The 26,017-nt window shown below is 48.4% G+C and overlaps 1 protein-coding gene across 2 annotated transcripts in view; it reads left to right on the forward strand.

Moving 5' to 3' along the window:
- Positions 1-26,017, forward strand: part of LOC144601978 (FYVE, RhoGEF and PH domain-containing protein 3-like) — a 143,149-nt gene that overhangs the window by 71,219 nt on the left and 45,913 nt on the right. For both annotated transcript variants that reach the window (XM_078414654.1, XM_078414655.1), the window contains exons 2-4: positions 4,303-4,455; positions 12,729-12,918; positions 13,429-14,017. In XM_078414654.1, coding sequence (XP_078270780.1) covers positions 4,303-4,455; positions 12,729-12,918; positions 13,429-14,017 — 932 coding nt within the window. The remainder of the gene's footprint in view (positions 1-4,302; positions 4,456-12,728; positions 12,919-13,428; positions 14,018-26,017) is intronic.

The raw sequence follows: 26,017 nt of genomic DNA on the forward strand, positions 1-26,017 counted from the left end.
GCTGTGTCACTTCCCATCTGTAGGCAGATTCCTCCCCATCCTGGATCAGTCCAATCAGGGTAGTGTCATCCGCAAACTTGAGGAGGTTGACAGAGGAGTCTGTGGAGGTGCAATCGTTGGTGTAGAGAGAGTAAAGGAGAGGGGAGAGTACGCAGCCTTGCGGTGCTCCTATGCTGAGGGTCTGTGTGTCTGAGATGTGCTTTCCCAGCCTCACATGCTGCTTCCTGTCCGTCAGGAAGTTGATGATCCACTGACAGGGGGGTTCAGGCACAGTCAGGGGTTCTGGATAGTTGGGCCAAAGGGTCTGTTTCACCGCTGTCAGTCGATGTTTCTGTGAAGTTTATTTAAAGAACCTGGTTTGATGAAGTATATATTTCGAGCTAAGGTTCGATCAGTTTCCGAGATGTTTTTTATTTCTCAGAAATGTCCCAGCGCTTGCTATTTTCAACATCTGACAAGCTTGTAGTGTGCTAATTTGCTGTCCGTTCACCAGTAGTTTCATTAGCAAGGGACCGCTTATATATTTAGATTGTGCGAACCCAAGTTCACTACTGTCTACTGTGACTTGTTACTGGTGAATATTCTGCTCCGTCAACTCACTCCAATCAACAATTGCAGCTGTGACATTAAGATTATGTTAAGCTTACAAATAATTATGCATTTATTGCTGGAAATGGCTGCACTATGTTTCAATTGACAGGTAATTGCAATCTATTCTACTTCCAGTGAAGGTACTTTCTCTGAACGAGATGTTAAAGGTCTTTCAGATGAGCATTAATTGTTGGTTAGAAACATAGAAACATAGAAAATAGGTGCAGGAGTAGGCCATTCGGCCCTTCGAGCCTGCACCGCCATTCAATATGATCATGGCTGATCATTCAGCTCAGTAGCCTGTACCTGCCTTCTCTCCATACCCCCTGATCCCTTTAGCAAAAAGGGCCACATCTAACTCCCTCTTAAATATAACCAATGAACTGGCCTCAACTACCTTCTGTGGCAGAGAATTCCACAGACTCACCACTCTTTGTGAAGAAATGTTTTCTCATCTCGGTCCTAAAAGACTTCCCCCTTATCCTTAAGCTGTGACCCCTGGTTCTGGACTCCCCCAACATCGGGAACAATTTTCCCGCATCTAGCCTCTCCAACCCCTTAAGAATTTTATATGTTTCTATAAGATCCCCCCTCAGTCTTCTAAATTCCAGCGAGTACAAGCCCAGTCTATCTAGTCTTTCCTCATATGTAAGTCCCGCCATCCCAGGGATCAATCTGGTGAACCTTCTCTGTACTCCCTCTAAGGCAAGAACGTCTTTCCTCAGGTTAGGAGACCAAAACTGCACACAATACTCCAGGTGCGGTCTCACCAAGGCCCTGTACAACTGCAGCAGAACCTCCCTGCTCCTAAAATCAAATCCTCTTGCTATGAATGCCAACATACCATTCGCTTTCTTCACTGCCTGCTGCACCTGCATGCTTGCTTTCAATGACTGGTGCACCATGACACCCAGGTCACGTTGCATCTCCCCTTCTCCCAATCGGTCACCATTCAGGTAATACTCTGCTTTCCTGTTCTTGCCGCCAAAGTGGATAACCTCACATTTATCCACATTATATTGCATCTGCCATGCATTTGCCCACTCGCCTAATCTATCCAAGTCACTCTGCAGCCTCCTAGCATCCTCCTCGCAGCTAACACTGCCACCCAGCTTCGTGTCATCCGCAAACTTAGAGATGTTGCATTCAATTCCCTCGTCCAAATCATTAATATACACTGTAAATAACTGGGGTCCCAGCACTGAGCCTTGCGGTACCCCACTAGTCACTGCCTGCCATTCCGAAAAGGACCCGTTTATTCCTACTCTTTGCTTCCTGTCCGCCAACCAATTTTCTATCCACCTCAACACTGAACCCTCAATACCGTGTGCTTTAAGTTTGTACACCAATCTCCTATGTGGGACCTTGTCGAAGGCCTTCTGAAAGTCCAGATATAACACATCGACTGGTTCTCCCTTATCCACTCTACTAGTTACATCCTCCTAGGGAGTGCTAGAAGTACTTGGTCGGGATGGGATTTGCAGCAAGGAACACAGTGACCGTGATGGATCTGACGGGTGTGACCTTGGACCTTGCCACAGATGCAGGCTGCCCCACTGAGGGTTTGTCGTTACTTCTTTCCAGATCCACCATTTTATTTTTTGCAGTAATGTGAGAAGCTGCGAGGAAGTTCTGGCACAGATGGTGTGACGTTTAATGGGAGCCTGATGTCGTTGTAGAGTGCGGTCACAGTTTACAACCTTCTAATTGTCCCAGCTGGGCAGTACGTTGAGTCCCGGCTGACGTCCCTCTGGGAAGTAGTTTGGGGCTTGGGGAGAATTCTGAAAAGTTTTTGGTTTTGTTGGATAAAAGGCTTCATTAATTGAACGGATTAGATTATTTCTCTTTCAAACAAAGAAAATTTAAGGAGCAATCTATAAGAAGTATTCTACACCATTCAAGCTTTGCAAAGATTACATTTCATCTAATTAAAAATGTGGATAGCTGGCAGATTGGCAGAATGAAACAAGTCCACTTTTTTATGGAGGTACATGGAACTGCAGATGTTGGTGTACAAAACAAGGCACAAAGTGCTGGAGTAACTCAGCGGGTCAGGCAGCATCTGTGGAGAACATGGATAGGTGACGTTTTGGGTCACACCTTTCTGCAGATTTTGAAGCGTCCCGACCTGAAACGTCACCTATCCATGTTCTCCACAGATGCTGCCTGACCCTCTGAGTTACTCCAGCACCTTGTGTTTATTTTACATTTTTGTATAGAGTGCTTTTGATCCTCCAGGAATGCCCTGCCTAAATGGGTTGTGGCAGTGCATCTTGTCATAGCTTTAGTTAAAACAAGGATAAACACTGGATATGGAAACATTTGGGAAACTAAAGGGGAAGAGATGAACATGATTAATTGAACTGCTTTTTTCAAAAGGGCTGGAAGAAGTGTGATTAGTGCAGGTGTCAGAGGTTATGGGGAGAAGGCAGGAGAATGGGGAGAGATAGATCAGCCATGATTGAATGGCAAAGTACACATGATGGGCTGAATGGCCTCATTCTGCTCCTATCACTAAATACATCACTGGATGTTTTCAAGACAGAGTTAGATTTAGCTCTTAGGGCTAACAGAGTCTGGGGTATGGGGAGAAAGCAGGAACGGGGTACTGATTCTGGTTGATCAGCCATGATCATGTTGAATGGCGGTGCTGGCTCGAAGGGCCGAATGGCCTATGTGCATGAATCTGTGATGGGGAAACGGTCCCTTGGCTGTGCTGTTGTGCACTGGTTTCGTGTGGGACCTTTACCGTGTTCCGTGTGGACGTTTACCGAGTTCCGTGTGGACCGTTACCGTGTTCCGTGTGGACTTTTACCGTGTTCCGTGTGGACTGTTACCATGTTCCGTGTGGACTATTACCGTGTTCCGTGTGGACCGTTACCGTGTTCCGTGTGGACTTTTACCGTGTTTCGTGTGGACCGTTACCGTGTTCCGTGTGGACTTTTACCGTGTTCCATGTGGGCCGTTACCGTGTTCCGTGTGGATCTTTACCGTGTTCTGTGTGGTCCGTTACTAGGCTGATTACACTAGGCTTGTGTACACTGGAATTTAGAATTTAGAAGGATGAGAGGAGATCTTATAGAAACGTATAAGATTATTAAGGGGTTGGACACGTTGGAGGCAGGAAACATGTTCCCAATGTTGGGGGAGTCCAGAACAAGGGGCCACAGTTTAAGAATAAGTGGTAGGCCATTTAGAACTGAGATGAAGAAAAACTTTTTCAGTCAGAGAGTTGTGAATCTGTGGAATTCTCTGCCTCAGAAGGCAGTGGAGGCCAATTCTCTGAATGCATTCAAGAGAGAGTTAGATAGAGCTCTTAAGGATAGCGGAGTCAGGGGGTATGGGGAGAAGGCAGGAACGGGGTACTGATTGAGAATGATCAGCCATGATCACATTGAATGGTGGTGCTGGCTCGAAGGGCCGAATGGCCTCCTCCTGCGTCTATTGTTACCGTGTTCCGTGTGGACGTTACCGTGTTCAGTGTGGACGTTACCGTGTTCCGTGTGGACTGTTACCGTGTTCCGTGTGGACGTTACCGTGTTCCGTGTGGATGTTACTGTGTTCCGTGTGGACCGTTACCGTGTTCCGTGTGGACTTACCGTGTTCCGTGTGGATGTTACCGTGTTCCGTGTGGACCGTTACCGTGTTCCGTGTGGACGTTACCGTTTTCCGTGTGGACGTTTAACACACACCATCGCTCTCTCTCTGCAGGTTATGGCGGACCACCACTCTCCAGAGCCGACTCTCTGCCCCGTTCAGCCCACCATCCGCCCCTCGGCTCGGAACCATGCCTCCAGCAGGCGGCCGGAACGTTAGCCAACAGATCGCCATCGGCCGGGAGGGTCCCAGCCCCAAAACCTCAAGGCAAGTCTCTCCCTGAGAGTGTTGGGGTACAAACCTGAGGGTGGTGAATCTGTGGAACTCATTGCCACAGATGGCAGTGGAGGCCAAGTCAGTGGGTATTTTAAAGGCAGAGATAGATAGATTCTTGATTATACGGGTGTCAGGGGTTATGGGGAGAAGGCAGGAGAATGGGGTTAGGAGGGGGAGATAGATCAGCCGTGATTGAATGGCGGAGTGGACTTGATGGGCCGAATGGCCTAATTCTGCTCCTTTCACATGAAGTTGTGAGACAAAATGATGATCTAAACAGACTCATTTGTTAATCAGTTATCACAAGATTATGCAAAAGATCAGAAAATTATCTGATTGGAATTGCACACAATATCTGTGCCAAAATGATAAAATAAATAATTAAAATTTATATCAAGAATCTATCTGTGCCTTAAAAATACCCGTTGACTTTGCATACATGTGTTCCTTGTTTCCTCCTTGTCTTTAATTACCATGGCAACAGGCAGAAGTGTTACTGTCATTGCTGTCCTGTGATCACCTGCAAACACATGTGAAAATCATCAGTAAGGTAGACAGAAAAAGCCGGAGTAACTCAGCGGGTCAGGCAGCATCTCTGGAGAACACGGATAGGTGACGTTTCACAGAGTGCTGGACTAAGTCAGTGGGTCAGGCAGCATCTCTGGAGAACACGGATAGGTGACGTTTCACAGAGTGCTGGACTAAGTCAGTGGGTCAGGCAGCATCTCTGGAGAAAAGGAATGGCTGACGTTTCAGGTCGAGACCCTTCTTCAGACTGAAGGTACTGAAGACTTGAGACTGAAGACGGGTCTTGACCTGAAATGTGACCATACCTTCTCTCCACAGATGCTGCCTGTCCCTCTGAGTTACTCCAGCATTTTGTGTCTATCCGGTTTAAACCGGCATCTGCAGTTCCTTCCTACACATGATTAAGGTTGAAGCAACTTCCTGTGTGTAGGCGTTTTGATTGAGGTATTGATGGCGTAACCCTGCTACTGGCTGCAAGCTGCTAAATTGCAGCCTAACCTCTAACTTTATTACATTTTGTGGCAAACTAAACCGCTGCATTGTTTATTGTGGCGTGTGAGAGGATCTAAGACTATCCCAATCAAACTCAGTCTCCTTCTCCTTCAAGAGTTGCACCTGGAGAGGCAGAGCTCCATTACTGTCCCACCACCGAACCTGGACTTGCCCATAGAATATCTCCAGTGTGTGGAATATCTCCAGTGTGTGGAATATCTCCAGTGTGTGGAATATCTCCAGTGTATGGAATATCTGCAGTGTGTGTGGAATATCTCCAGTGTGTGTGGAATATCTCCAGTGTGTGGAATATCTCCAGTGTGTGGAATATCTGCAGTGTGTGTGGAATATCTCCAGTGTGTGTGGAATATCTCCAGTGTGTGGAATATCTGCAGTGTGTGTGGAATATCTCCAGTGTGTGGAATATCTGCAGTGTGTAAAGGTCGGGAAGTTGGAGAGAGGACGACCATTGGCTGAAAACACAAGGTAATGGCGGAAAAGTTGGTGCAGTGTGTTTCCTGCAGGATGTGGGAAGACAGGGACGTCGCTGGAGCTTCTGGGAGCTACACCTGCAAGAACTGTGTCCAGGTGCAGCTCCTGAAGGGACGTGTGGTGGAGTTGGAGAGACGGTTGGATGACCTCAGGGCCATCCGGGAATGCGAAAGTTTCCTCGACAGGACCTATTGTGAGGCTGTCACGCCAAGGGTCCAGGTCGAGCGAAGGTGGGAGATTGTTTCAGTGGGGAGTGGACGTGGACGTGGACTACAGGAGACCCCAGTGGCTGTGCCTATTGCAAATAGGTATACCCTCTTGGGAACTGTCGGGGCAGAAGACGTTTCCAGTCCGAGTGGCGGACCTGTTGGCAAGGATACTCGACAGGGGAGACCGAAGTCAGGAAGAGCCGTAGTGGTGGGTGACTCCATCGTCCGAGGGACGGACAGAAGATTCTGTGGCAGCAGGAGGGACTTGAGGATGGTCTGTTGCCTCCCTGGTGCCAGGGTTCAACACATCACGGACCGGCTTCAGAAAATCCTAGTGAGGGAAGGCGATCAACCTGAAGTCGTTGTGCACGTGGGCACGAATGACGTCGGGCGGAAGAGGAAGGAGGTGCTACAGCGGGAGTTTAGAGAGTTAGGAAAAAGACTGAGAAGTAGGACGTCGAAGGTGGTTATCTCTGGACTGCTACCGGTACCTCGTGCTGGTGAGGCCAGGAACCGAGTGATAGAGGGTATGAATTTATGGCTGAGGGGCTGGTGCAGAGAGCAGGGATTTAGATTTCTGGACCACTGGGATCTCTTCTGGGCTAGGGGTGACTTGTACAAAAGGGACGGGTTACATCTTAACAGCAGGGGAACAAACATTCTGGCAGGCAGGTTTGCTTGTGTGACACCTGTGGCTTTAAACTAAGTAGTGGGGGGGAGGGGATAACAAATTGTGAATATGAAGTTGAGGTAAAAGGGAATACAGGAGATATTGCAAAAGACTCTCGGAAGAATGGGAACAGAAGTTCTAGAGGGGAAAAGAGATTAAGGGCAGGGCCATTTGTGACCGATGTGAGAGGGGAGGTAAATACAGAAGTTAAAGTGTTGTACTTAAATGCGCGTAGTATAAAAAATAAAGTGGATGAGCTTGAGGCTCAGTTAGTCATGGGCAAGTATGATGTTGTAGGGATCACTGAGACATGGCTACAAGAGGACCAGGGCTGGGAACTGAATATTCAGGGGTACACAACGTATAGAAAAGACAGACAGGTGGGCAGAGGGGGTGGGGTTGCTCTGCTGGTAAGGAATGATATTCATTCCCTTGCAAGGGGTGACATAGAATCAGGAGATGTTGAATCAGTATGGATAGAAATGAGGAATTGTAAGGGTAAAAAGACCCTAATGGGAATTATCTATAGGCCCCCAAACAGTAGCCTCGACATAGGGTGCAAGTTGAATCAGGAAATAAAATTGGCGTGTCACAAATGTAATGCTACGGTGGTTATGGGAGATTTCAACATGCAGGTAGACTGGGAAAATCAGGTTGGAAATGGACCCCAGGAAAGAGAGTTTGTAGAGTGCCTTCGAGATGGATTCTTAGAACAGCTTGTACTGGAGCCTACCAGGGAGAAGGCAATTCTGGATTTAGTGTTGTGTAATGATCCTGATCTGATAAGGGGACTAGAGGTAAAATAGCCATTAGGAGGCAGTGATCACAACATGATAAGTTTTACTCTGCAAATGGAAACGCAGAAGGGAAAATCGGAAGTGTCGGTATTACAGTATAGGGGATTACAGAGGCATGAGGCAGGAGCTGGCCAAAATTGACTGGAAGGAGGCCCTAGCAGGGAAGACGGTAGAACAGCAATGGCAGGTATTCCTGGGAATAATGCAGAGGTTGCAGGATCAATTTATCCCAAAGAGGCGGAAAGACTCTAAGGGGAGTAAGAGACACCTGTGGCTGACGAGGGAAGTCAAGGACAGCATAAAAATGAAGGAGAGGAAGTATAACATAGCAAAGAAGAGTGGGAAGACAGAGGATTGGGACTCTTTTAAAGAGCAACAAAAGTTAACTAAAAAGGCAATACGGGGAGAAAAGATGAGGTACGAGGGTAAACTAGCCAATAATATAAAGGAGGATAGCAAAAGTTTTTTTAGGTACGTGAAGAGGAAAAAAATAGTCAAGGCAAATGTGGGTCCCTTGAAGACAGAAGCAGGGGAATTTATTATGGGGAACAAAGAAATGGCAGACGAGTTAAACCGTTACTTTGGATCTGTGTTTACTGAGGAGGATACACACAATCTCCCAAATGTTCTAGGGGCCGGAGAACCTAGGGTGATGGAGGAACTGAAGGAAATCCACATTAGGCAGCAAATGGTTTTGGGTAGACTGATGGGACTGAAGGCTGATAAATCCCCAGGGCCTGATGGTCTGCATCCCAGGGTACTTAAGGAGGTGGCTCTAGAAATAGTGGAAGCATTGGAGATCATTTTTCAATGTTCTATAGATTCAGGATCAGTTCCTGTGGATTGGAGGATAGCAAATGTTATCCCACTTTTTAAGAAAGGAGGGAGAGAGAAAACGGGTAATTATAGACCAGTTAGTCTGACATCAGTGGTCAAGTCAAGTCAAGTCAAGTCAAATTTATTTGTCACATACACATACTCGATGTGCAGTGAAATGAAAGTGGCAATGCCTGCGGGTTGTGCACGGGGAAGATGCTGGAGTCAATTATAAAAGACGAAATTGCTGAGCATTTGGATAGCAGTAACAGGATCATTCCGAGTCAGCATGGATTTACGAAGGGGAAATCATGCTTGACAAATCTACTGGAATTTTTTGAGGATGTAACTAGGAAAATTGACAGGGGAGAGTCAGTGGATGTGGTGTACCTCGACTTTCAGAAAGCCTTCGACAAGGTCCCACATAGGAGATTAGTGGGCAAAATTAGAGCACATGGTATTGGGGGTAGAGTACTGACATGGATAGAAAATTGGTTGACAGACAGAAAGCAAAGAGTGGGGATAAATGGGTCCCTTTCGGAATGGCAGGCAGTGACCAGTGGGGTACCGCAAGGTTCGGTGCTGGGACCCCAGCTATTTACGATATACATTAATGACTTAGATGAAGGGATTAAAAGTACCATTAGCAAATTTGCAGATGATACTAAGCTGGGGGGTAGTGTGAATTGTGAGGAAGATGCAATAAGGCTGCAGGGAGACTTGGACAGGTTGTGTGAGTGGGCGGATACATGGCAGATGCAATTTAATGTAGATAAGTGTGAGGTTATTCACTTTGGAAGTAAGAATAGAAAGGCAGATTATTATCTGAATGGTGTCAAGTTAGGAAGAGGGGATGTTCAACGAGATCTGGGTGTCCTAGTGCATCAGTCACTGAAAGGAAGCATGCAGGTACAGCAGGCAGTGAAGAAAGCCAATGGAATGTTGGCCTTCATAACAAGAGGAGTTGAGTATAGGAGCAAAGAGGTCCTTCTACAGTTGTACTGGGCCCTGGTGAGACCGCACCTGGAGTACTGTGTGCAGTTTTGGTCTCCAAATTTGAGGAAGGATATTCTTGCTATTGAGGGCGTGCAGCGTAGGTTCACTAGGTTGATTCCCGGAATGGCGGGACTGTCGTATGTTGAAAGGCTGGCTCCTCAATTCTGGAGGAGCCAGCGCTGCCGTCGCAGCTGCGGCTTGCCTGCAGTCCGTCTGTCTTTTGTGTTTTTTGTTGTTTTTGTCTGAATTGTAGTTTTAATATGATGTAGTGTTGTATGTTATGTTTTGGGGGGGGGGGGTGGGAGGGAACGGGAACTGTAACATTCTCTCTCCCGAACGGAGACGCGACCTTTGTTCTGTGTCGTGTCTCCGTTCCCGTTGCGGTCTACCAGCGGCCATGCACCTGGGACCACCTGGGGCTCTGGTTCGCAGAGCCCACGGCCCGGACTCACCACCTGCGGCGCTGGCTGCCTGCGGATGCTGCGGGAGCGGCTGCGACTCGTCTCCGGAGGCTCCGGCGCGGGCCGCGTGGACGTCGGAAGCCCGCAGGCCCCTGGATGGGGGCCGTCATCGGGAGCTCCGGCAGCGGCAGAGGCAGCGTGTTCGCCCGCCCCGAATCGCGGGGCTTGGGTCGGCCCGCCACGGACCTTTCACTGTCCGGCGCGGCCTGAAATAGGCCGCGGGATTTTTCACCGCCCAGCGGGGGCTTCAATATCGGGAGCCCCGACCGCCCCGACGTGGCAACTCCAACAGCCTGACCGCGGGACAAGACAGCAGGGTAGAGAAAAAGACATTCTGGCCTTCCATCACAGTGAGGAGGGACTGGAGGAGACTCACTGTGATGGATGTTTCTTTTTGTTTGGTGTTAGTTGTGATTGTATGTGTTATTGCATTTTTATTGATTAATCTTATTGGTCTTATTGTTCAACTGCGGGTAATGTTTCATTTCACTGCACATTTATGTGTATGTGACAAATAAACGACTATTGACTATTGACTATTGACTATTGAATTAGGCTTGTATACACTGGAATTTAGAAGGATGAGGGGGGATCTTATTGAAACATATAAGATAATTAGGGGATTGGACACATTAGAGGCAGGAAACATGTTCCCAATGTTGGGGGAGTCCAGAACAAGGGGCCACAGTTTAAGAATAAGGGGTAGGCCATTTAGAACGGAGATGAGGAAGAACTTTTTCAGTCAGAGAGTGGTGAAGGTGTGGAATTCTCTGCCTCAGAAGGCAGTGGAGGCCAGTTCATTGGATGCTTTCAAGAGAGAGCTGGATAGAGCTCTTAAGGATAGCGGAGTGAGGGGGTATGGGGAGAAGGCAGGAACGGGGTACTGATTGAGAGTGATCAGCCATGATCGCATAGAATGGCGGTGCTGGCCCAAAGGGCTGAATGGCCTACTCCTGCACCTATTGTCTATTGTCTATTGTGTGGAATAACTCCAGTGTGTGGAATATCTGCAGTGTGTGTGGAATATCTCCAGTGTGTGTGGAATATCTCCAGTGTGTGGAATATCTCCAGTGTGTGGAATATCTGCAGTGTGTGGAATATCTGCAGTGTGTGGAATAACTCCAGTGTGTGTGGAATATCTCCAGTGTGTGGAATATCTGCAGTGTGTGTGGAATATCTCCAGTGTGTGGAATATCTCCAGTGTGTGGAATATCTCCAGTGTGTGGAATATCTCCAGTGTGTGGAATAACTCCAGTGTGTGTGGAATATCTCCAGTGTGTGGAATATCTGCAGTGTGTGTGGAATATCTCCAGTGTGTGGAATATCTCCAGTGTGTGGAATATCTCCAGTGTGTGGAATATCTCCAGTGTGTGGAATAACTCCAGTGTGTGGAATATCTGCAGTGTGTGGAATATCTGCAGTGTGTGGGCCACTGACCAGCGAGGCACACTATAACAGTGGGAAAGGAGTCAGGACCACTCTCTCGTTGGTGAGATGACAGTTCAGTTGCCTGATTATCAAGTTAACCACAAACTCTTTCCATATAACTTCAGACTAAAGTAGTTTTCAGTACTTACCGTTTGATTGTACATTAGTTGATGAGATGTAGTCCAAGAGCAGGCAGCTGAGTGACTCATCCTCATTGCCTGGAGAAGGAACATTTGGACAGGTACATGGATAGCACAGGTTTGGTGGGATATGGACCAACCACAGGCAGGTGGGACTAGGGTAGCTGGGACGTGTTGGCCGGTGTGGGTGAGTTGGGCCGAAGGGCCTGTTTCCACACTGTATCACTCTGTGACTCTATGAAGGGCCTGTTTCCACACTGTATCACTCTGTGACTTCTTCATTCTGACCTGAAATGTCACCTATTCCTTTTCTCCAGAGATGCTGCCTGACCTGCTGAGATACTCCAGCACTTTGTGTCTATTTTCAGTATAAATCAGCACCTGCAGTTCTTTCCTACACATTGTTTATATTACGTTCAAATAGGCTCTAACGTGTGTACACCCTCCACCAGAACAGTTCCCTTTTATGTATTGCAAGGGCTTTCTAATAGGCTGTGTTTCACTGTTGATGTAAAACTGTGGAGGCTGTTATAAAGAGCACATTACCAACTTCAACAACAAAGTACTTCAACTGGGGTTGCATTTGCATATTTTAATATTTAAGATTGACCAGCCTTTTACTGCCGGTATTGGTTGTATCTTTTCAATTTGTTATGAATTTTTATGAGAATATATACGTAAGTTGCAGAATGAGGAAGGAAGCAGAGGAGGAGAGGGAGGCCACAAAGCTCCAATCGAGAACACAACTGGTTTTACAGCAAATACACTGTCCGCGGCACTCTGCCACCCACGAATTAGGTCGTCATTTATAAATGCAAAATAAATCACCAAACTATCTTCCATTGCCACGAATGTACGACTAAAATGAAGTGAGTTGGCTGTGACCTCAAGCACACAGAGCCATTACTTAGGGTTACAAAACCACAGGTTTTTTAATCGTTGGCAGTGCTTCCTGTTCTAGTAACAAGGAAGTACAATGCAGCATCAGACCTTCGATGCACGACAACATGTCTCAAAGTGAGAGATTAAAATGGAGTTCAGTGACACCGCGTCTGATCCGCCATGCAGTCAGAAACTTGTAGGTTGCTCTTGGAGAATGTTGTCTAACCGTGCTACATAAAGCAGAAACCCCTGGGGTAAGTCGCACTCTGCCGGTCTCCCTTCAATGAGAAGCCTACAGCTGAGCTGTCATGGGAGGCATTGCCATTAATTGATTGTGTGTATTTTTATACCAGTACCTCCTAAGCCTGTCCACCTTCAAACCTTGCGTCAAGAAGAAGTCCTTCAGCGGATTCCTCCGGCACCCTCAAGGCCTTTACCAGCTGATCCAAAGAAAAGTAAGAGTTCACCGGCCAAGGCTGGGAGCAGCGAGGCAGCAAACCTGCCCTGTGTGTCCTCCCTCATTCAACAGTTTGAAAGTGCCAGGTGAGCTGTTTTGTTTCCTGTTTGTTTGAAGTCTTGCTCTACTGAGCATGACAATACTTATAAACTTGCTTAGATAAATTCAATGAAAGACCTTCTTCCCCTTGCTTTGTGTGTGTGGTGATGTAGCAGAGCCTTGCACACCTTGCACACCTTACACATCTGTGCTGTTTCAGTCCCCTCGCTCAGTAACACATCCACATATGGTGATCCAATTAAACTCTGCTGTCTAAAGGATTGTCTGATTTAAAACCTCAACGTTTACAAGTGTGTTGTATGAATCATTGAAGACGGCAAATCTTACAATAATGTCCTGATTCATTGGATTTAGTTTTACCGGTTTCTGCAGTAAAATGTCTAATGGGCCGCGGTGGGTTTGTTGAGTGATGGCACTTAATATCAGGATTTTGTTTGCAAATATTTCCTTGAGTTCACTAATTTTCTTTGTATTATGTTTAATTGAATTGGTTCATGTCATTTGCAATCATCTGAACTGTTGAAATGTGATTGTAGGCAACTGAGCCCAGAGACCAGTAAAAGGACACAGCTGATTTTATCACTGAAGATGGAGGAATTGCGGGAGCCTTGTGAGTGTGTGGGGTCGGGGAGCGGGCTGGAGTCAGCCACCCCATCGCAGACCACAACGGACAAACTGGAGTCCAATGGGACTGGGGACGGCGTGGGCTTGGTGGACGGATCTAACGAGGAAGTGGCTGCAATGGAGGAGTTGGCACAAGGCGATGTCAGTGATGACAATTGCACAGGACTGAGGACTCAAGAGGCAAGAGCCCCAGTACACATTGCAGAGTCCGCGCTACAACAGAATGGGAATGGGAAAATACCCAATAGGGACAGTGGGATTGACAGCCCCTCCTGTAATGGCGACAACGAGGTTTTTCCCAATGAAGAAGCAATGGAAGAGAAAAGAAATGCTGGCTCGATGGAGAATGAGAGTGAGATGGAGGTAAAACCTGGTGAAGCTTCTGAAATACAACAGAAAATAGACTGTGCCCAGGATGATGATGACAGTGACATGGATGATGGCAGCAGCGAAGAAAACGAACCAGAAGTGTCAAAGACCGAGCCGCTGGAAACAGCCAAGGTAGGACCGCAACTTTGGACGTTTGATCAAATGTGGGCACAGAACGCAGCTGGTGTGGCCAACGTCTTGCACTGAGTGGTGGTGGCCACCAACGTCTTGCACTGAGTGGTGGTGGCCAATGTCTTGCACTGTGGTGGCCAATGTCTTGCACTGATTGGTGGTGGCCACCAACGTCTTGCACTGAGTGGTGGTGGCCAACGTCTTGCACTGATTGGTGGTGGCCACCAACGTCTTGCACTGAGTGGTGGTGGCCAACGTCTTGCACTGATTGGTGGTGGCCACCAACGTCTTGCACTGATTGGTGGTGGCCACCAACGTCTTGCACTGAGTGGTGGTGGCCAACGTCTTGCACTGAGTGGTGGTGGCCAACGTCTTGCACTGAGTGGTGGTCATTTCCTGTCTGCAGTTTGCCAAGTCATGTCAAGAATAATTAATTTTCAAATGTAGCGACCATGACACATCATTGTGGCATAATGTGCTGTGTTGATGTATTGTGGGCTCTTCTGCTTGCCCCATTACAGGAAACATGTGGAGGCTTTGGATAGGGTGCAGAGAAGGTTGACCAGGATTTTGCCTGGATTCTGGGGTTTTAGCTACAAGAAGAGGTTGTTCAAACATGGATTGGTTTAGAAACATAGAAAATAGGTGCAAGAGGAGGTCATTTGGCCCTTTGAGCCAGCACTGCCATTCATTGTGATCATGATGATTATCCACAATCAGTAACCCGTGCCTGCCTTCTCCCCATACCCCTTGATTCCGCTAGCCCCTAGATCTCTATCAATTTGTAGGGAGATACAAAATGCTGGAGTAACTCAGTGGGACAGGCAGCACCTCTGGAGAGAAGGAATGGGTGACGTTTCAGGTCGAGACCCTTCCTCAGACCAACAGATTTGTTGGTTGTCCAGCAATCGTCCTGCCTTTGTAACATGTCTCTGCCGAGTGGTGCTATCCTTCCCTGACAGTGGAAGTGTGACCTTGACCCTAATGTTGACCCTGGATCTGTCCCTCTGGCCCTGCTGACCGTGCCCAGCATCTGTGTTGTTTTGGGTTTCCAGCATCTGCAGTATTTTGCTTCTAATATCTGGAATGTAACGATTGAACGCTGTGTATCGCTGGAGTAGGAAGATAAGGGGGGACCTGACTGAAACACACTGCATCCTCGGGTAGAGGTGAAGAGATGTTCCATCTACTAGGAGGTGACTCTTTACAAGTCAAGGGTCACCCGTCTGAGGCAGAGATCAGTTGATGTTTATTTCCCTCTCAGGGCCTTGAATCTTTGACACTCGTCCTCAGAGATGTGGAAGCCGGCTTTGAATATTTTAAGGATATTCTTGCTATTGAGGGCGTGCAGCGTAGGTTCACTAGGTTAATTCCCGGAATGGCGGGACTGTCGTATGTTGAAAGGCTGGAGCAATTAGGCTTGTATACACTGGAATTTAGAAGGATGAGGGGGGATCTTATTGAAACATATAAGATAATTAGGGGATTGGACACATTAGAGGCAGGAAACATGTTCCCAATGTTGGGGGAGTCCAGAACAAGGGGGCACAGTTTAAGAATAAGGGGTAGGCCATTTAGAACGGAGATGAGGAAGAACTTTTTCAGTCAGAGAGTGGTGAAGGTGTGGAATTCTCTGCCTCAGAAGGCAGTGGAGGCCAGTTCGTTGGATGCTTTCAAGAGAGAGCTGGATAGAGCTCTTAAGGATAGCGGAGTGAGGGGGTATGGGGAGAAGGCAGGAACGGGGTACTGATTGAGAGTGATCAGCCATGATCGCATTGAATGGCGGTGCTGGCTCGAAGGGCTGAATGGCCTACTCCGGCACCTATTGTCTATTGTCTATTGTCTAAAGCAGAGTTAGATAAATCGGAGGTAAATGGCAAGATGAAAGGTTACCTGGTATAGATGGAGAAGCAGAGTTGAGATTGCGATGATCTTACTAAACAACAGGAAGGTATCACAAAATGCTGGAGTAACTCAGCGGGTCAGGCAGCATCTAGGAGAGAAGGAATTGGTGACGTTTCGGGTCGAGACCCTTCTTCAGACTGATGTCAGGGGGGTGGGACAAAGGAAGGATATAGGTGGAGACAGGAAGATAAACTAAACAAGAGTGTTGCTCCAGACGCCATGTTCAACTTAAGCTGTGTGATCTGGGGTCTTTGTTGCCAAGGCGAAGGCTTACCTGCAAAGCTCTAATTGGATACTGCCCAGGTATCACGTGGACCCCTGTTTCCATGTTAGGGCAAAAGACAAAAATATAAAGAAAATTGTCAACTTTTGTTAATAAATCAAACAAATCCCTGTTCTGCTTTTTGTCACAATAGCATTTTGATAAAAGTGGAGGCGACCTATTTATCTTCTCAGGTGAAGCCGTGGCAATAGGAAGTTTAACTTGTGGCTTGTGACAACATCCTCATGTTTAAAAATTGTAGGGCGGTTTATGCTTCATTTATCCTGCTGAAAAAATTAGCTGGTATCACAAGTAGACGGGATGATAAAGAAGGATGTTAGGGGTTATGTAGAGAAGGCAGGACAATTGGGGTTAAGAAGAAGATTGAAGGTGTAGTGGACGATGGGCCGAATGACCTAATTCTACTATCACATGATCTTATGAAGGCTTTTGTGCGTTGGTTATCAGTCAGGATATTGAGTGTAATAATAATAATAATAATAATGCATTTTATTTATATAGCGCTTTTCATATACTCAAAGACGCTTTACAGAGATTTAGAGAACATAGGGAAATGAATAAATAGATAAATAAGTAAATAAGTAAACGAACAGAGAAAGGAGACAGAAGGTGAGGTGACCTTCAGTGGTTGAAGGCAGTACTGAACAGGTGAGACTTCAGCGATGTTTTGAATGTGGTGAGTGTGGAGGAGTCTCTAACGGTAGAAGTTGGGATGTTAGTTTAAAGTTGTACAAGACTTTGGTGAAGCTGCATTTGAAGTATTGTGTCAGTTTTGGTCACCTTGTTACAGCAAGAATGTCATTAAGCTGGAAAGAGCGTAGAGAAGATGTACGAGGATGTTACCAGGACTCGAGGGCCTGTCTGCAGGGAGAGGTTGGGGCAGGCTAGGACTTTATTCTTCAGAGTGTAGGAGGCTGAGGTGAAATCCTTTAGAGGTGTAAAAGATCTTGAGGGGCACATTTGGTGAATGCACAGTCTTTTACCCAGAGTAGGGAAATCAAGAACCAGAGGACATAGGCTTAAGGTGGGGAGGGAAAGATTTAATAGGAATCTGAGGGGCAACTTTTTCACACAGGGTGGTGGGTGTATGGAACGAGCTGCCGGAGGAGGTAGTTGAGGCAGGGACTACAACAATATTTAAAAGACACACGGTCAGGTACATGGAAAGGAAATGTTTAGAGGGGTATGGGCCAAATGTAAGCAAGCTTAGATGGAGCACCTTGGTCGGCATGGAAGAGATGGGCCAAAGGGCCTTTTTCACTGCTGTGTGAATCACCTTTTCCACACAGTCCTTTGGAAGTTTGAATGTTGGGCTGGCACTATCGTAAAGCTGACCAGAATCAAGGGCACATGTTTAACCAGGCAGACTCAGCGTTGGTTTAAAGATTGCCGCTTGAGGAGAGATCAGTTCTGCAGGGGGTGTTCCAAGGGTTTGTTGTGCTGGGAGTGTGTGGTCTCGGGAGTGTTGTGCTGGGAGTGTGTGGCCCCAGGCGTGTTGTGCTGGGAGTGTGGGTGTTGTGCTGGGAGTGTGGGTGTTGTGCTGGGAGTGTGGGTGTTGTGCTGGGAGTGTGGGTGTTGTGCTGGGAGTGTGGGTGTTGTGCTGGGAGTGTGGGTGTTGTGCTGGGAGTGTGGGTGTTGTGCTGGGAGTGTGGGTCTTGTGCTGGGAGTGTGGGTGTTGTGCTGGGAGTGTGTGGTCCTTGTGCCCACCTCCACCTGGCCGCCTGCCCCGGCTGGGGGAGATGCTGATGCAGAGCTGGGTGCAGTGCCTGAGGCAGGGGCAGAATGAGAGGGTCCATGTCGGTGGTTTATCTGTGGTTGCAGTGGAGCGGTGGTGTGAGAGAGATGGTCTGTGCGCGTCTGTGCGGAGGGTGTTCGGGGGGGGGGGGGGGGGGGGGAGGAGGGCAGAGTCCACGGTCGTCCAGACTATGGGGCTTCGTTGTAACTTCAGTTTGAAAAATAAAGACGATGTAGAGCCTCTACATACCTGTGGTCCTGGTACTGGCTGTGGTCCTGGTACTGGCTGTGGTCCTGGTACTGGCTGTGGTCCTGGTACTGGCTGTGGTCCTGGTACTGGCTGTGGTCCTGGTACTGGCTGTGCCTTGTGCAAGAGCCTAAAGCTGCAGTATTCACACTCTCACTGTGTGCTGCAAACAACTGCAGATGCCAGTCCAAATGAAAGATAGACAAAGTGCTGGAGTAACTCAGCGGGTCAGGCAGCGTCACTCTCACTGTTACTGGCACAAGCACCTGTCCAGTGTGATGTATTAACCCGTTCATTGCCAAGTACATGTGAGGGTGGCACTGAACAGGTTAATATGTTTCTGGTACTTTAAACGTTGCCATGGTATTAAAGGTCTTGTACAGCATCTGATTTTACTCTAGACTTCCCCGGTACTAATTAGTCCAGTGGGGTTATGCTCGGGTAACGATGTTTGCGTTTGGACTCATTGATGCGGGCTGTGATATTGGCCTCTGCAAGGTCTTCCTTTCATATTGGAGGTTGTGGTTTAGAGCGTGGCTTCCTTCACATTTCAATTATTTTTTACAATGAAGGGGATCTTTTTGACCGATGATGTTGATAGTCAGAGTCTCCGTATGAATCTGTCCTCCCATTAATGAGGTTATTGTTCCCCACGTGTCATTAACTCCCCCCTGATCCCCCCCGCCCCCCGCCATGGCACACTCGGGCAATTTACAGTCACCGCTGAATCCACTCACCCCTGGTCTTTGGAGGGGAGCAAGCACAAGCTCTCTGCCCCACTGCTGCCCCCCCCCCCCCCCCCCATTGCAATGTGTGGCTGGAATGTGCTCCCCAGGCTTTGATCTGGGGAGTGAATGGACAGTGACAATGGCTGTTGCCGCAGCATGGGTACCTTGGTTTAGAAGTATTGCGGTACTACCTTCACTAATCGTTGTGAGTTTTAATAGTTCTCAAATCATCTGGGTGGTCAGATTTTGATGGAAAGTAACTGAGCCTTTTGTGAGCTACATTTGTGGAGTTGTGTTTATTCATTGCTTTGTTGTGGTTAAGAAATGGGGCATTGACAAAGACTTGGGTGTTAGGGAGGCCCAAGTCAGATGTGTGGAACCTGCTCCCTTTCCCACCAACATCCTAACCTAGGCCTGCCCTGCAGGGAGATAAACACAGAGTGCGGGAGGAGCAGTGAGCTGTGGGAGGGACGGTGGGCTTCCCTCCTTCCCTCCTTTGCTTCAAGTCTATCCAGGATTCCAAATCAGCATTCACTGGAGACTTGACACGGCCAGAAATAGTTTAGAACTGATTTAATATGTTTAAATTTACTCATTGCCATTTCACTAAAGCTTTACTTAAAGAGCTTTGCATAAACCTCTGGCCTAGCTGACAATAACAGCGTAACATGTGAGCACATTGGATTGGTCACAGTAACAGGCAGCTTCTCAGTATGAGCATGTCAGAAATAAAGCAATTGTTCTTTGGAAGTTGTCCAGTTGATTCTATGATGGGGGTGGGGCTGAGATGTGTTAGGGTTGGGGTTAGCACAAATGTCACGGGTCATTGTGCCCTAGGTTCCCAACACATTGTGAGCTCGCACACAACATCCAGTTTTCTCATGTCCATGGGAGTCTCGTGTGGGGTATTGTGGAGCACATCCGTGTGGGGTATTGTGGAGCACATCCGTGTGGGGTATTGTGGAGCACATCCGTGTGGGGTATTGTGGAGCACATCCGTGTGGGGTATTGTGGAGCACATCCGTGTGGGGTATTGTGGAGCACATCCGTGTGGGGGTATTGTGGAGCACATCCGTGTGGGGTATTGTGGAGGAGGTGATACAATTATTGTACTTGATTCAGCTGCAGTACTGAAAATCTGACTTAATTTGAGAAAACAGTGGAATAAATGAACAGATATCCAAAATAGTAAGAGCAACAATACAAGGATTGATCTTTGCATGCTCAGCGATCGCAGTTACAAATGGTTCCTGTGCAGCATGTTCCATGATTGAAATGTGGACTGTAGTGAGGTGTCAACTCTGTTCACAATCTATGTGAATGTCAAGTAGAAACAAAGAACTGCAGATGCTGATTTACAAAAAAATAACACACAGTGCTGGAGTAACTCAGCGAGTCAGACAGCATCTGTGGAGAACAGGGATAGGTGACGTTTCACAGAGTGCTGGAGTAACTCAGCGAGTCAGGCAGCATCTGTGGAGAACAGGGATAGGTGACGTTTCACAGAGTGCTGGAGTAACTCAGCGAGTCAGGCAGCATCTGTGGAGAACAGGGATAGGTGACGTTTCACAGAGTGCTGGAGTAACTCAGCGAGTCAGGCAGCATCTGTGGAGAACAGGGATAGGTGACGTTTTGGATGGGGCCCCAACAGTCAGACTGAAGAAGTTCCTGACCTGAAACGTCACCTCTCCATGTTCTCCACAGATGCTGCCTGACCCGCTGAGTTACTCCAGCACTCTGTGAAATTGATGTTATGTTTTCCTCCAGTCCAAGTTTTGGAAAACACTCTTTCCCAAATTCTCCATCTTTGTCAGTTTCCTCATTACCTCTTTTATAGAGCTCTTCAATAAAACTATTTTAGAAAAGAAAGGTTTATGTTAATCTTGCATTTTTCACAGCAGATTCCCACTTTTCCTCTGACCAACCAAAGTGGTATTTGTTCAGCCATCAGTTGCCCGGCCACCAGTTGCCCGGCCTCGTGGCCCAGCCACAGTTGCCCAGCCACAGTTGCCCAAGCATAGTTGCCCAGCCATCAGTTGCCCAGGCATAGTTGCCCGGCCTCATGGCCCAGCCTCGTGGCCCAGTCACAGTTGCCCAGCCACAGTTACCCAGCCACAGTTGCCCAGCCATCAGTTGCCCAGCCATCAGTTGCCCAGCCTCGTGGCCATCAGTTGCCCAGCCACAGTTGCCCAGGCATAGTTGCCCGGCCACGTGGCCCAGCCTCGTGGCCCAGTCACAGTTGCCCAGCCTCGTGGCCCAGCCACAGTTGCCCAGCCATCAGTTGCCCAGCCACAGTTGCCCAGCCTCGTGGCCACCAGTTGCCCAGCCTCGTGGCCACCAGTTGCCCAGCCACAGTTGCCCGGCCTCATTGCCACCGAGAGACAGTGGCTGTAATTTCACTGGGAACATGTTGTTCCCTTTAATTTGCAATTGGACCAAATCCTGTCTCTAAATGAGATCATCACAAGTCTGTGACTCAAATGCAGGCTCCTCCATTGCCAGAGTGAGACCGCACACAAACAGGAGGAACAGCTCCTCATATCCACAGTATCTGACAACCCAGCAGTACAAACAATCTTCAATATTAGGTAACGAGCCAACAAACACCCCCAAACTCCGTCCCCTCCTTTTGTCCCCCTCTATCCCACCCGGTCTGCCCTTCCACTCTCACCCCTTGCTCTGGTTCATGTTTCACCCCTCTTCTCATATCATATCATATCATATCATATATATACAGCGCGGAAACAGGCCTTTTCGGCCCACCAAGTCCGCGCCGCCCAGTGATCCCCGCACATTAACACTATCCTACACACACTAGGGACAATTTTTTACATTTACCCAGTCAATTAACCTACATACCTGTACGTCTTTGGAGTGTGGGAGGAAACCGAAGATCTCGGAGAAAACTCACGCAGGTCACGGGGAGAACGTACAAACTCCTTACAGTACAGCACCCGTAGTCGGGATCGAACCTGAGTCTCCGGCGCTGCATTCGCTGTAAAGCAGCAACTCTACCGCTGCGCTATCGTGCCGCCCTCTCTCCTGATCTCACAGCCGTCAGTGTCAGACTCCCGAACTCTGTGTCCGTGAAGTGGTGAATCCACTCCAGGCGGGGAGGGAACGCTAGCCTTGACTCATTGGTCCTTCTCAGCTCGTGTTTTATACCGTTTCTGTTCACATTTTACATTTGTTGCATTTATGCTGTTTTTTCTTATTTGACACTTGTGCGTGTGTGCACCCGTGTGTGTGGCGTGTGTGTGGCGTGTGTCCGCCCGTGTGTGTGGTGTGTGTCCACCCGTGTGTCCGCCCGTGTGTGTGGCGTGTGTGCGGCGTGTATGCGGCGTGTATGTGGCGTGTGTGCGCCCGTGTGTGTGGCGTGTGTGTTTGTATCCAAGAGCGTGTGTGAATGTGCACATGTGAGCTTGTACGTGGGTGCCTGTGTGTGCATGTGTCTGTATGCGTGTGCATGTATGTCCGTATCCGTGTGAGCGTGTGTGTACGTGTGTTAGTGTGCGTGTTTGCCCGTGTGTGTGTGTGCACGTGTTTGTGTTGGTCCATATCCATTTGAGCACGTGTGCCCGTTCGTGTGCAAGCGTGTCTGTATCCGTATGAGTATGTGCGTGCAAGTGGGTTAGTGCACGTGTGCGTGCTTGTCCTTTTGCGTGCAAGAGTGTTAGTGTGTGCGTGTCTGTGTGCGTACGTGTCCGTGTGTGTGTGCATGTGTGTTAATGTGTGTGTGCATGTGTCCGTATCCATGTGAGCATGTGCATCTGTGCATGTGTGTGCGCGTGCATGTCCATATCTGTATGAGTGTGTTTTCACGTGTGTTAGTGTGCGTGTGTGTTAGTGTGCATGCGTGAGTGTAGGTGTGTGTTTATTTGCGTGTGTGTGTGTGTTAGTGTGCGTGTGTATGTTAGTGTGCGTGTGTCTTAGTGTGCGTGTGTGTGTTAGTGTGTGTGCGTGTGTGTTGGTGTGTGTGTATGTTAGTGTGCGTGTGTGTTAGTGTGCGAGCGTGTGCGTTAGTCTGCATGCGTTAGTGTGCGTGCGTTTGCGTGCGTGTCAGTGTGCGTGAGTGTGCATTTGCGTGCGTGTGCGTGCGTTAGTGTGCGTTAGTGTGCGTGCCTGTGCTTGCGTGTGCGTTAGTGTGTGTGCGTGTGCGTGCGTGTGTGTTAGTGTGCGTGCATGTCTGTTAGTGTGCATGTGCATTTGCGTGCATATGCGTTAGTGTGCGTGCGTGTGCGTTAGTGTGCGCACGTGTGCGTTAGCGTGCGTGTGTGCAGTTGTGTGTTAGTGTGCGTGTGTGTGTGTTAATGTGCATGTGTTAGTGTGCGTGTGTGTGTTAACGTGCGTGTTGGTGTGCATGTGTGTTAGTGTGCGTGCGAGTTTGCGTGCGTGTCAGTGTGCGTGCGTGTGCATTTGCGTGTGTGCGTGCTTGTGCGTTAGTGTGCGTGCGTGTGCGTTAGTGTGCGTGCCTGTGCTTGCGTGTGCGTTAGTGTGTGTGTGTGTGCATGCGTGTGTGTCAGTGTGCGTGCATGTCTGTTAGGGTGCGTGTGCGTTTGCGTGCGTATGCGTTAGTGTGCGTGCGTGTGAGTTATTGTGTGCGCGTGTGTGTAGTTGTGTGTTAGTGTGCGTGTGTGTGTTAATGTGCGTGTGTTTGTGTGTTGGTGTGTGTGTGTGTTAGAGTGCGTGCATGTGTGTTAGTGTGCCTGCGTGTGTGTTGGTGTGCGTGTGTGTTAGTGTGCGTGCGTGTGCATTAGTCTGCGTGCGTGTGCGTTAGTGTGCGTGTGGTTGCGTGCGTGTGTGTAGGTGTGTGTTAGTGTGCACGTGTGTGTGTTAGTGTGCGGGTGTGTGTTGGTGTGCGTGTGTTAATGTGCGTGTGTGTGTTGGTGTGCATGTGTGTTAACGTGCGTGTGTGTTGGTGTGTGTTAGTGTGTGTGTTAGTGTGCGTGTGTGTGTTAACGTGCGTGTGTGTGTTTTGGTGTGTGTTAGTGTGTGTGTGTGTTGGTGTGCATGCGTGTGTGTTAGTGTGCATGCGTATGCATTAGTGTGCCTGCGTGTGCATTAGTCTGCGTGCGTGTGCGATAGTGTGCGTTTGCGTGCATGTGCGTTTGTGTGCGTGCATGTGCGTTAGTGTGCGTGTGTGTATTGTGCGTGCGTGTATAGGTGTGTGTTAGTGTGCGTGTATGTGTGTGTTAGTGTGCGTGTATGTGTGTGTTAGTGTGTGTGTGTTGGTGTGTGTGTTGGTGTGTGTGTGTTGGTGTGTGTTAGTGTGCGTGCGCGTGTGTTGGTGTGCGTGTGTTGGTGTGCGTGTGTGTGTTGGTGTGCGATTGTGTTAGTGTGCGTGCGTGTGCATTAGTCTGCGTGCGTGTGCGTTAGTGTGCGTGTGGTAGTGTGCGTGCGTGTGCGTGCGTGTGCTTTAGTCTGCGTGCGTGTGCGTTAGTGTGCGTGTGGTAGTGTGCGTGTGTGCGTGAGTGTGTGCGTGAGTGTGCGTTAGTCTGCGTGCGTGTGCGTTAGTGTGTGCGTTAGTGTGCTTGTGTGTTTGTGTGCGTGCGTGTGCGTTAGTGTGCATGTGTGTGTTAGTGTGTGTGTGTTAGTGTGCGTGTGTGTGTTAATGTGCTTGTGTGTGTGTCGGTGAGCGTGTGTGTTAGTGTGCGTGTGTGTTAGTGTGCGTGTGTGTTGGTGTGCGTGCGCGTGTGTTAGTGTGCATTAGTCTGCATGCGTGTGCGTTAGTCTGCGTGCGTATGAGTTAGTGTGCGTGCGTGCGTGTGCGTTCGTGTGCATGCGTGCGCGTTAGTGTGCGTGCGTGTGCGATAGTGTGCGTGTGTGTTAGTGTGCGTGTGTGGGTGTGTGTTAGTGTGCGTGTGTTAGTGTGCGTGTGTGTGTTAGTGTGCGTGTGTTGGTGTGCGTGTGTGTTAGTGTGTGTGCGTATGTGTTAGTGTGAGTGCGTGTGTTGGTGTGCGTGTGTGTTAGTGTGTGTGTTAGTGTGCGTGCGTGTGCATTAGTGTGCGTGCATGTGTGTTAGTGTGCGTGTGTTAATGTGCATGTGTGTGTTTGATGTGCGTGTGTGTTACTGTGCGTGTGCGTCAGTGTGCGTGCCTGTGCGTTAGTGTGCGTGTTTGTGTGTTACTGTGCGTGTGCGTTAGTGTGCTTGCCTGTGCTTTAGTGTGCCTGTGAGTATGTTAGTGTGCATGCTTGTGTATTAGTGTGCGTGCATGTCTGTTAGTATGCGTGCGTGTGTGTTAGTGTGCGTGCATGTCTGTTAGTGTGCGTCCGTGTGCGTTAGTGTGCGTGCCTGTGCTTTAGTGTGCGTGTGTGTATGTTAGTGTGCATGCGTGTGTATTAGTGTGCGCGCATGTGTATTAGTGTGCGTGCATGTCTGTTAGTGTGCGTTAGTGTACGTGTGTTTTTGCGTGCGTGTTAGTGTGCATGCGTGTGCATTAGTGTGCGTGCATGTCTGTTTGTGTGCTTGTGCGTTTGCGTGCGTGTGTGTTAGTGTGCGCCTGTATGTGTGTTACTGTGCGTGTGCCTACCTGAGAGAGGGAGGAGGTTCCCCTTTATTTTTTTATGGCCTTTGTGTTGCTTGTCTTGCATTGATTCAGGGTTTCCATTTGACATTAATCGCTGCCTGTGCTCACTAATGCTGACTGCTGGTCTTTATTTTTAGCATTTTTTAATTTGTACAGCTGTGATCATTTGAAATGGAATGTGTTATCCTAGATATAGTTCGACATTTCTCCTGCAAATCAAAATCAGGTTTCAGGTTTGTTATTGTCACGTGTACTGAGGCAGTGAACAGCCATGTTTTGCTAGAGCGAGCTAGATAGAGCTCTTAAGGATAGCAGAGTCAGGAGGTAAGGGGAGAAGGCAGGAACGGGGTACTGATTGAGAATGATCAGCCATGATCACATTGAATGGCGGTGCTGGCTCGATGGGCCGAATGGCCTCCTCCTGCACCTCTTGCCTATTGTCTATTTTGCATGTTGTCCAATCAGATTAGATAATCCCACAAACACTGGTCCAACAGGTGGAGCAGAGGAGAAGTTACAGAGTGCAGAATATTACAGAGCTCAGCACTGTAGCATCAGTTCCACACACTAGTCTAA

This window comes from Rhinoraja longicauda, chromosome 17 (genome assembly GCF_053455715.1).
Source record: "Rhinoraja longicauda isolate Sanriku21f chromosome 17, sRhiLon1.1, whole genome shotgun sequence".
NCBI classification, from domain to species: Eukaryota; Metazoa; Chordata; class Chondrichthyes; order Rajiformes; family Arhynchobatidae; genus Rhinoraja; species Rhinoraja longicauda.